At 44.1% G+C, this 11,127-nt stretch overlaps 1 protein-coding gene across 6 annotated transcripts in view; it reads left to right on the top strand.

Annotated features, from left to right (window-relative positions):
- FLNA (filamin A) overlaps positions 1-9,599 on the top strand; it is a 143,947-nt gene extending 134,348 nt beyond the window's left edge. For all 6 annotated transcript variants that reach the window (XM_073590823.1, XM_073590825.1, XM_073590824.1 and 3 more), the window contains 10 exons: positions 1,982-2,134; positions 2,366-2,488; positions 4,086-4,352; positions 4,527-4,664; positions 5,293-5,408; positions 6,589-6,721; positions 6,957-7,133; positions 7,253-7,471; positions 7,636-7,839; positions 8,433-9,599. In XM_073590823.1, the coding sequence (XP_073446924.1) occupies positions 1,982-2,134; positions 2,366-2,488; positions 4,086-4,352; positions 4,527-4,664; positions 5,293-5,408; positions 6,589-6,721; positions 6,957-7,133; positions 7,253-7,471; positions 7,636-7,839; positions 8,433-8,620 (1,718 nt within the window). In that variant the 3' untranslated portion in view covers positions 8,621-9,599. The remainder of the gene's footprint in view (positions 1-1,981; positions 2,135-2,365; positions 2,489-4,085; positions 4,353-4,526; positions 4,665-5,292; positions 5,409-6,588; positions 6,722-6,956; positions 7,134-7,252; positions 7,472-7,635; positions 7,840-8,432) is intronic.
- The last annotated feature ends 1,528 nt before the right edge of the window (positions 9,600-11,127 follow it).

Genomic DNA, 11,127 nt, shown 5'->3' on the forward strand with positions numbered 1-11,127 from the left:
CCAAACAATAGTTCCCCCCCATATATGGGGCACCAGCGTACTCAGGACAAACTGTACAACAACTTTTGGGGTCCAATTTATCCTGCTACCCTTGTGAAGAAAAAAATTGCTGGCTAAAAATCATTTTTTTTGGGGAAAAAAAATATTTTTTATTTTCACGTCTCTGCGTTATAAACTTCTGTGAAGCACTTGGGGGTTCAAGGTGCTTACCACACATCTAGATAAGTTCCTTAGGGGGTCTAGTTTCCAAAATGGGGTCATTTGTGGGGGAGCTCCAATGTTTAGGCACACAGGGGCTCTCCAAACACAACATGGTGTCCGCTAACGATTGGAAGTAATTTGCATTTCAAAAAGTCAAATGGCGCTCCTTCCCTTCTGAGCCCTGCCGTGTGCCCAAACAGTGGTTCCCCCCCACATATGGGGTACCAGCGTACTCAGGACAAACTGGACAACAAGATTTGTGGTCCAATTTCTCCTGTTAGACTTGTGAAAATTAAAAATAGTGTGCTAAAAATCATTTTTGAGGAAAAAATATTATTTTTTATTTTCACTGCTCTGTGTTATAAACTTTTGTGAAGCACTTGGGGGTTCAAAGTGCTCCCTACACGTCTAGATAAGTTCCTTAGGGGGTCTAGTTTCCAAAATGGGGTCACTTGTGGGGGAGCTCCAATGTTTAGGTGCACAGGGGCTCTCCAAATGCGACATGGTGTCCGATAACGATTGGAGCTAATTTTCCATTCAAAAAGTCAAATGGTGCTCCTTGCCTTCCGGGCCATGCCGTGCACCCAAACAGTGGTTTATGACCACATATGAGGTATCTGTGCACTCAGGAGAAATTGCTCAACAAATTTTAGGATCCATTTTATCCTGTTTCCCATGTGAAAATGAAAAAATTGATGCTAAAAGAAAATTTTTGTTGGAAAAATTAAAATGTCCATTTTTTCTTTCCACATTGCTTTAGTTCCTGTGAAACACCTGAAGGGTTAATAATCTTCTTGAATGTAGTTTTGAGTAGCTTGAGGGGTGCAGTTTTTAGAATGGTGTAACTTTTGGGTATTTTCTGCCATATAGACCCCTCAAAGTGACTTCAAATGTCAGGTGGTCCCTAAAAAAAATGGTTTTGTAAATTTTATTGTAAAAATGAGTAATCGCTGGTCAACTTTTAACCCTTATAACTTCCTAACAAAAAAATATTTTGTTTCCAAAATTGTGCTGATGTAAAGTAGACATATGGGAAATGTTATTTATTAACTATTTTGTGTCACATAACTCTCTGGTTTAACAGAATAAAAATTCAAAATTTGAAAATCGCAAAATTTTCTAAATTTTCACCAAATTTCTGATTTTTTGACAAATAAACGCAAAAATTATCAACCTAAATTTACCACTAACATGAAGCCCAATATGTCACGAAAAAACAATCTCAGAATCGCTAGGATCCGTTGAAGCGTTCCTGAGTTATTACCTCATAAAGGGACACTGGTCAGATTTGCAAAAAATGGCCTGGTCATTAAGGTCAAAATAGGCTTGGTCATGAAGGGGTTAAAAAAAAAAAAAAAAAAAACCTTGGAATTTTTTTTTTTTCCACCACTTAGATAAAGAACCTAGACATGTTTGGTGTCCATGAACTCGTAGTGACCTGGATAATCATAATGACAGGTCAGCTTTAGCATTTAATGAGCCTATTAAAGCCAAACAAAGTGTGGAATTGCACTTTTTTTGCGATGTCACCGCACTTAGAATTTTTTTTTCTCATATTTTAATTATCTTTTAGTATACGACATGGTAAAACCAATAGTGTTGTTCAAAAGTACAACTGGTCCTGCAAAAAAAGCCCTCATGTGGCCATATTTATGGAAAAATAAAAGGGCTCTGGGGGGGAAAAAGGGGAGCAAAAAACTAAAACACAACCGAAAATACCTCTGGTCATGAAGGGGTTAAATCACAGCCAAAAATTATTTTTTTTCCCGACTTATTTCAGGTTATGGTGGTCTTAGTCTCTCCATTGAAGGTCCCAGTAAAGTAGATATCAACACAGAAGACTTAGAAGATGGGACGTGCAAAGTGACATACTGTCCAACAGAGCCTGGAAATTATATCATCAACATAAAGTTTGCTGACCAGCATGTGCCAGGTATCTCCTGCAATAGAAAAGTACAAAACTTCTTTCCTTTACTATGAGTCACCTCATGTCACTTCCTAATGCTGCAATGTCTTTGATCTTGTTGTTTGACAACTGATATACCCTGCTCCACTCCACAGTCCCCGGGAAACTATTGAATTCTCCACTTTCTGCTCAACCCCCTAATAAAGCAGACCGCTTCAACTGAGGCTTGGTGTAATGTTCTGCCATTATTTTCTTTAGGCAGTCCATTCTCTGTCAAAGTCACAGGTGAAGGAAGGTTAAAGGAGAGTATCACACGTAGAAGAACGGCGCCATCTGTTGCAAATATTGGAAGCCAGTGTGACCTTAGCCTGAAAATACCTGGTAAGTCCCTCTTGCATACATTCTGATCTGTGGAGCCTAGCAGCATGATATTGGTTTGTTGGAAAAGCTTTAGTATAGCTTGTATTTTATTCATTGAAATCCCTGGTATTTTTATGCAGGAGTCCAGTGGGCGGAGTTATTCAGTACCTGCAGCCGTCACTGAGTAGAACCACCCACTGGACTCGTATCCCTGGTGTTTGTATGCCTTGATGTCCAGTATGTGGTCCTACTTTACATACAGTGGTATAGCAGCGTGTCGATCACTGAATATCCCTGGCAACTGGACTTGTGCATACCAGGGATCTGAGTAAAATGTATGTTTTAGGCTGGTTTCACATTAGCGCATTTTCAGCGCGCGCGCGGCCGGGGGTAGCTCCGCCCCCGATCCGGCTCTCTGCCCGGCGTGCCCGCCCCTTCCTTGTAGCGCCGCCTCCTAGCGGACAGCGGCGCCTGCGATCGGCGCACCCTATCTTTAGCATAGGGTGCGCCGATCGTGCGCAGGCCGTGCGCTAGTTGCGCTTTGACCTGCGCTGCGCACTTTTGACGGTGCGCCGTGCGCGCCAAAATCCGAAAAGTTTGATTTTGGCGCGCACCGTCAAAAGTGCGCAGCGCAGGTCAAAGCGCAACTAGCGCACGGCCTGCGCACGATCGGCGCACCCTATGCTAAAGATAGGGTGCGCCGATCGCAGGCGCCGCTGTCCGCTAGGAGGCGGCGCTACAAGGAAGGGGCGGGCACGCCGGGCAGAGAGCCGGATAGGGGGCGGAGCTACCCCCGGCCGTGCGCGTGCTGAAAATGCGCTAATGTGAAACCGGCCTTACTGAAACTTTTCCCACAAATCGTCCTGATAAGCTCCTCCTACCAAAAGATCTAATACCGTTTTCAACATGACTGGTTCCTTTGAAATGAGCTATCTTTTAAGAGATGGCGTATTGTGAATGTGAAATTTCTTACTTGGGCTACTTTCACACTTGTGTTTTTTGAGCTGCGTTTTTGCACATACATGCACATGCGTTTTTTTTCCTATACTTAACATGTGCACATTGTCATGCATTTGTACACGTTTGTATGCGCATGCGTTTTTTGTAGTTTGCGCCCAGGCACACAAAATGCAACCTGTTGTATTTTTTTTGTGCGTCTGACCTGTCTCAAAAAAGCATGCGCACAAAATTCACCCAAAACCCATTAAAATCTATGGGAGCACTGACGTGCGCATAGTCATGTGCAAAATAAGCATGCGTTTTTGCAAAAAACAAGAGCGCATTAAAAACGCATGATGCGTTTTTATGCGCGTTTTGAACTGCACACGCAGCACAAAAAAAGCAAGTGTGAAAATAGCCTTAAAGGGGTATTTCCACCTTAAGCATTTAAAGTATATGATCAGTATATGATATGCCCTAAATGTCTGTTGGTCCTACCTCTGGATCAGCTCTGCTGTTTTGTTTTAGAGGAGATGACTATCCATGTGCTGGAGTCTCTGTATTCACTTATCCAGAAACCAGCGATCTTCATCCTAGAGTTTGGTGCAGGTTGAAGATGTGGCGTGTAATATCTTTCACGATAACTGTTACATTAAGATGCTTGCTGTCTAACTTGCAGAAATCAGCATTCACGACATGACTGCTCAGGTCACAAGTCCATCTGGCAAGATTCATGATGCAGAAATAATGGAAGGGGAGAACAACACTTACTGCATCAGATTTGTCCCTACTGAAATGGGTGTTCACACCGTCAGCGTCAAGTACAAGGGGCAGCATGTTCCTGGAAGCCCATTCCAGTTTACTGTAGGCCCCTTAGGTGAAGGTGGTGCACACAAAGTTCGGGCTGGTGGACCTGGCTTGGAGAAGGCAGAGGTTGGAACCCCAGGTAAGGTGCACTGACAACTTCAGGGGGAGTGTAGTGTATGTCTCTGCATAAAGATTCTGTCCTTGGTAACTGGCTGTCTCTTCAGCTATGTATTTATTGTGCCAATGTTCTTTTGTATTGATATTTCCTAATGAACTGATTTAACTAAACTTTTTGTAATGTGTGTCATTTCAGCTGAGTTTAGTATTTGGACAAGGGAAGCTGGTGCTGGGGGTCTGTCCATTGCAGTAGAGGGTCCAAGCAAAGCCGAAATTGCTTTTGAAGATAGGAAAGATGGCTCGTGTGGCGTTTCCTACATTGTCCAGGAGCCAGGTAGGTTATATTGTAGAGGTCAGCATGTTCCAAATGCTGCGAGTGTGCAGACTCTTCAAAGCCGCGATACAGCGTTGGGAGAGCCACAAGTGTCTGCAAAATCTATCCCTTCATACTAGGGTTGGATTTAGGATGATGGTTACATTAAAAAAATTGAAGTTTTTTTTATAATTTTTAAAATGTTCTGCATGATTTCAGCAGAAAAAGAAAACTAGAGGTCCAAGGGCAATCTATAGTTACATTAGTCTTAAGAGAAAAGATGTCTTATACTGGACTCAGAGTGTGAACTGTACACTAGTTAAGGGGCACAAAATGTTTCCCTGTCCCTGGGTGTTGGTAACCCACACCACTGCTTCAAAGTTCACATGGTTTTCCTTCAAAGCCGGGCACTAGCTATTTAGGAAGATGGGAGTTAGACTATAAAGCTACTACGCTAGTGTAAGGATGGATGGTCCTGGCAGGGCTATACATAAACCTTTCCTCTTCTCAGCTCTATCAACTATAACTTGTATATAATGCTGTTATACACAAATCTGATTTGCAAGTCCAAAAAAGTTCGAGCCCTTTTAATTGGAACCAGTTGGTTTAATGTCCTACTAAATAATAATTTTTATTGGCTTTGTTGTAGGTGATTATGAAGTCTCCGTCAAGTTCAACGACGAGCACATCCCGGACAGTCCATTCATTGTTCCAGTGGGTTCTCCATCTGACGATTCTCGCAGACTCACTGTTTCTAGTCTTCAGGTGAGGCACTGGGAAAAACCTTAGCCCGTACTGGTTGGGCAGAGAATCTGTCTCCTGAGCAGCTGCCAAGATCCCTCATATTCCCAGACCAGCTCAGTGCTAAAGTGAGCACAGAAGTTTGCATTGACACTGACTTGGTTACTTATAAGGGCTTATTCACGTTTGCATCAAAACCTGAATCAATCCTAATGCCAGCAAAGTGAATGAGAAACCTGAAGTGTCATGCACACGTTGCGTATTTGACTTGCAGATTTGGTGCAGAAAGTCTGCAGCATGTCAATGCTCAACGTTTTTCACCATTGACTCAAATTGGTCAACAAATGCAGGGCAAAAAACAAGTGTTCTTGCAGCTGTCTTTCCTTCCAAGAGATGTAGAAATTTCTGCATCCATTTACTCAATGTGTATATGGCCTAACTGTTCCTGCTCCATTTCTGCCCAGCCTACAGATCACACTCTCATCTATTCACTTAATAGCACAAGTGCTGCCCTCTACAGAACTTGGCAAGGTTTTACATCCCCCAATCAGTCCGAATTCTATCTCCCCCCAGTACACCCCTTCCTGCGACAGGTTCCCAGCTGACTCAGGAGGCTCTCGTGTGTTTTTCTCGTGTCTTTCTTAAAGGCTTTTAACAGGATGCGAATCTTGACCCAAACCTGCCAGTGTTAAAAGAGGGAGAGGAAAGTGGACCTGAATCATGGCTCTGGTTTACTGTGTCATGCCTGGAGGCTCCTTTTAGGGTCCTGAATCTCTTCAGGCTGCTTTGCTTTTTTTTTTTTTTTTTTTTCTTTCCCTCCCTTTTCCACTTCTTTGCGCCTTGTTTCTGCAAACCAATCAGCCAGCTACCTGGATTGTAGCCGCATGGTTGACCCATTCATGGTAGAAGGAAATTTGTCACACTCAAATACCTGCTGTCAAAAACCTCTTTATTGCTGCTCTCCACCAGCCATAAAGGAGGCAGTGATGTCTGTGTGACCCGAATCAATCATGTTTCCTAGTCCTGTGGCATTCCTTTACACAACAGTATACCACTGCCAGGTTCTCCTTCATGAGCCTCCTCTCCCTCATTAAACCGGAGCGGGACAGGTAGGTATTAACAGTCTGTGACAGATCAGCATGGAGGTTGACATTTGGGGGAAAGTCTGCTTGCAATGTTTCTTAACCATTTGATGTGCTTTTAGGAGTCAGGGTTAAAGGTCAACCAGCCAGCATCTTTTGCAGTAAGTCTTAATGGTGCCAAAGGAGTTTTAGATGCCAAAGTGCACAGCCCTTCAGGGGCACTGGAGGAGTGCTATGTGACGGAGATTGATGAAGGTGAGCAAGGTGAAATGGTTGGATTCTTTAACTACTCAGTCTGGGAAGAGGGGTGATGGCATTTAACGCATTGCTGTAAGAAGTGTTGGGGGGGTATGGAGCATAAACATCTTGATACAGTTTTCAACTCTGTATTTCAAACTATTTTTCCTTAGAGAAATTCTGCCACTAGAATATGTTCACACTTATGTAAAATTTAAGTGATGTATAAGTATAATACTCAGTTTTCTTGCAGATAAGTATGCTGTTCGCTTCATTCCACGTGAGAACGGCTTGTACCTTGTTGATGTTAAGTTCAATGGTTCCCATATTCCCGGCAGTCCATTTAAAATTCGGGTGGGAGACCCAGGGCAAGCAGGAGACCCAGGCATGGTGTCAGCCTATGGCCCTGGATTAGAAGGTGGCACCACTGGTAAGGCCTTAGCTTGTTTGTCTCATTCATTACCAATGTGGAGTAGATATTGTACTTTACCCATACTTCAGCAATGCAATACAACAGTTCGGCTTTATTTTATTTTTTTACTTTTCCAGGAAATGCTGCAGAGTTCATTGTGAACACCACAAATGCAGGTGCTGGAGCGCTGACTGTGACAATTGATGGACCATCCAAGGTCAAAATGGATTGCCAGGAGTGTGCGGAGGGTTATAAAGTTACCTACACACCAATGGCTCCTGGTAGCTATCTGATCTCTATAAAATATGGTGGTCCTTATCATATTGTTGGCAGTCCCTTCAAAGCCAAAGTTACTGGTATGTCTGCTCCTTCCCTTCCTCCCTAAATAGATCCTTTGTTTAGATCTAAGGATTTGGGCATGTATGTCTATATTTGGTGTACCATGTGCATGATGACTTGGATGTTGCAGACATAAGATATGGATTAAGTCTTTTGGCTCAGTCTGTATTTATTCTTGTAGGGCAGCGCTTGGTGACAAGCCACAGCCTCCATGAGTCGTCTTCAGTCTTTGTAGATTCTGTTACAAAAAGTGAGGCCTTTACACAGCAAGGAGCCCTTCCAAGGGTGTCATCAGATGCAAGCAAAGTAGTCGCTAAAGGTCTTGGTTTGAACAAAGCCTTTGTCGGCCAGAAGAACTCATTCACAGTAGATTGCAGCAAAGCTGGTGAGTTCCTTATAGTCCAGTGACCTGGATGAAACTTTTCCTCAAAATGAATGAAAAATGATACAAGTACCAAGTGTGAAAATCCACACCCTTTTTGTGAATGGAATGTGTGTGGAATTTCCACACTCTTGCTGGTAGAAAATCTACAGTATTGCAGCTAAGCTGATGGGAATCTCATCTACAAGTTACTGAAGAGTTCTGCACCAAAACAGAATCCACACCACAGGTCAAACATCTGAGATGTCAGCAACAAATTAGCTTTTAGGCAATGTTCACATGTTGCTGGAGTCTGACTGCTGCCCCATTCCTTCCCCCATGCTTATACCAATGAATGGAGTACCATGCATGCAGAACGGTCGCTCCACTCACTGCTGAAAGATTTGGTGTATCTGGCCCACATTCTAGTGACTGAGGTGTTGCCAGGTTTGCTTTGCTGAAGTTCACGTTGTTAATTTCAGAGCATTTGCTAGTCTGCAAATAATTGTAACAACCCCTCAGCTGTGAGAATGATGTCTATTCATTTCCATAAATTTAAATGCACCAAATATACCGGACTCTTAATAATGAAAGCAATCATTCCTTTGTTTCAATAGGTAACAATATGCTGCTTGTTGGGGTTCATGGACCAAAAACCCCATGTGAAGAAATTGTAGTGAAGCATCTTGGAAACCGGTTGTACAATGTTACTTACCTCCTGAAAGACAAGGGGGATTACATCTTGGTCGTCAAGTGGGGCGATGAGCACATCCCAGGCAGCCCTTACCATGTGTCTGTGCCTTAAACTACCACCCTTTATCGCCTTGTCCAGGTTTCCAGACCTCCTCACCCTCTGCGTGCGTGTCTAATGTACAGTTGCCCTATTCCCAACAAACCCCAATGTGACTTGGGGGGTGAGACGTTGGCTGGGGTTTGGGGGGGTTTTTGCTTAGCTGGTTCCAAGTTTATGAAATGGCCATATTAACATCTGTGGCACTGAAGGGGCAAAGTGTCAACGGGTGCATCTGGTTATATTCTATAGAGGAGGGATGATCAGACATGACAGTGCAGCCCTTTAGTAAACTTGGCACTTTTATCCTATAATTTGAGATGGCTGCTAAAAAATAGAGTTGGTCTAAGTCCATGCCTCTCCCTCCAAGGGCCGCTTTTATATGCCACATGCTCCCGTGTACCGTCTTGCCCCCTGTATTTGTTTACATTTGTCTGTTAATCCTTAATTTGTTGTAAGGCATAAGGGATCGGTGAGGGCAATAAGTGTTCATGGGAGGGCAGGAGACCTAATGGAGCAGCCAGCTATAATAATCACCTTGTCCATCCCTTAGAGATCAGATCACTCAGTCTTTATTTTCTCTACCTGTGGAGTGATTCCATGATGAAACTGCCAAAAGTGACTAAACACAATTAATACAATTGACACCTTAAACCTAAAACTTTTAAAGCAACCACTATCTTTAAGAATCCAGATCACAAAAACTTGTTCTGGCCCCATTAATCCACCCTGTTACAGTAGAATATTTAGGTCCCTTTAGGTGGGTCATGACTTGCCCTTCCTCCCCCTTAGTGTTATGTGTTTGTCTTTCATGTCGTCCTGAGATTGGGTTACTTCTGAGATGCTCCATTGGGTTCTAAAAGGCATTCCAATTGGATTGTTTAAAGTTAACCAAATCTGTCTAATTTTTCTAAAATAGTTTTTGTGGGTTTTTTGTGCACGACTACAGTACTTTGCTCTTACCGATAACAATAAAATTCTGCTTTTAATCCTCTTTTGGACTTCTATGGTTTTTTGTTTGGTTTACAAAGCTTTGTGCATTTGATGATGTGCTCTAGTTGGGCCAATGTCATTGATGGAGTAGAAATCCTTAATTTTTCAGTTTTACCTTTTTAAAGGGTTTATCAAGGACATATACCCCGCTCTGCTGACATCATGATTGACAGCCGGCACCCCACAGGCAGCAATCAGCTTGACTTGGGTATTCACACCCTGTAGACCGAGCAGTGCAGAGGAAGGGCTGAATCTCTATCTGGAGCGGTCTGACAGTGCAAAGTAGAACAGGCAAGTGGTTGGTAACAGAGGGAACTTGCTGTGTGTAAGCTTTTAGGCCCATAGTAAAAAAAAAAAAAAAAAAAAAAAGTCCTGGACAATGCCCTTTTCTCCTACGTCTCATCCTTTAAGTGCATTCAAATTGTAAACTCTTATATATAATTTTTATTTTTTTTTTTTTTTTTTGGAACCTAGATCAAGGTAAATGGTGGCAAATACATCCAGTTGTGTGGCCTAATCCAGATGTAATGCTATATAGTGGTGGAAAAATTAGCATTTGTATATCTGTTCCTAAACAGTTAAACATAACTTTTTTTTTTTTTTTTGGAAAAAAAAATGGGTCTGACCTCAAGATAAGGGGGGTAAACTATTCCCGTTTGCACACTATTGTGAAAAATAAAAAACCTGTAAAATAACAATGTCGTTCAGAAGTGTTCAAAAACTTGAGTTAATCACAAAATTGGTATACTAGTCTTTATTTCCAGCATTGGGAACATTGCACACTGTCTTGTAACTTAATTACATACATTTATTCGGTCGTCCATGACAGCACCACCTGAGAGAGGGGATCCGCCCTTCAGGAACAGGAAACCTACAGATACAAAAAGGGCGGCACCTCTCCCACGCATCAGTTGGTTTCCTGTTCCTATAGGACGGGACTTCCTTCAGATCGTCCGTCATGGAGTCGTCGAAGGATTCCCAGGCCAGCTGACCAACCCAGGTAGGGGGGGGGGGGATCTCCTACCTCGGTCAAGCTCAGGGTCCCTGGAAGCGCCGCGGTGGGGCCGGGTAGGTCGCCATGGCAGTGGCTGGAGCAGAGGGTCCGGTGGACAGCTGCCTCCAGAGTGCCGGCACCAGGAGGTATGTATGCCCCGTGCCCCTCCTGGTACACTCCCCCCGGGGTCCGGTCTCCCTTTCCGTCCGGGCCTGCGGTTACACCCGGTCAGCGGGCGCAGGGCGGCGCACGTGGGGGCTGCGGGCATGACTGAGCCGGGGGCGCCGTGCCAGCTCCTTTGCGCGCGCTCCCGTGGTTTCAGACGAGCGGCGGAAGGGGCAGGGCCGGGAACGCCGAACCCGGAAGTCGGGTGCTGGCCGGCTTTCCGGTGTGCGCGGCTGTCTAGGGTGGTGCCCGGGGAGGGGGGCTGGAGCATGGGCGGGGGGGGGGTCCCGGGTGGGAGGTGTCGTGGCCAAAACCCTGCTGACCCGGACACCGGGAGGCCTTATAAGGCAGGAGGTGACTCTGCTGGGGT

This window comes from Dendrobates tinctorius, unplaced genomic scaffold (genome assembly GCF_039654945.1).
Source record: "Dendrobates tinctorius isolate UK_male_01 unplaced genomic scaffold, ASM3965494v1 ptg000120l, whole genome shotgun sequence".
Classification (NCBI taxonomy): domain Eukaryota; kingdom Metazoa; phylum Chordata; class Amphibia; order Anura; family Dendrobatidae; genus Dendrobates; species Dendrobates tinctorius.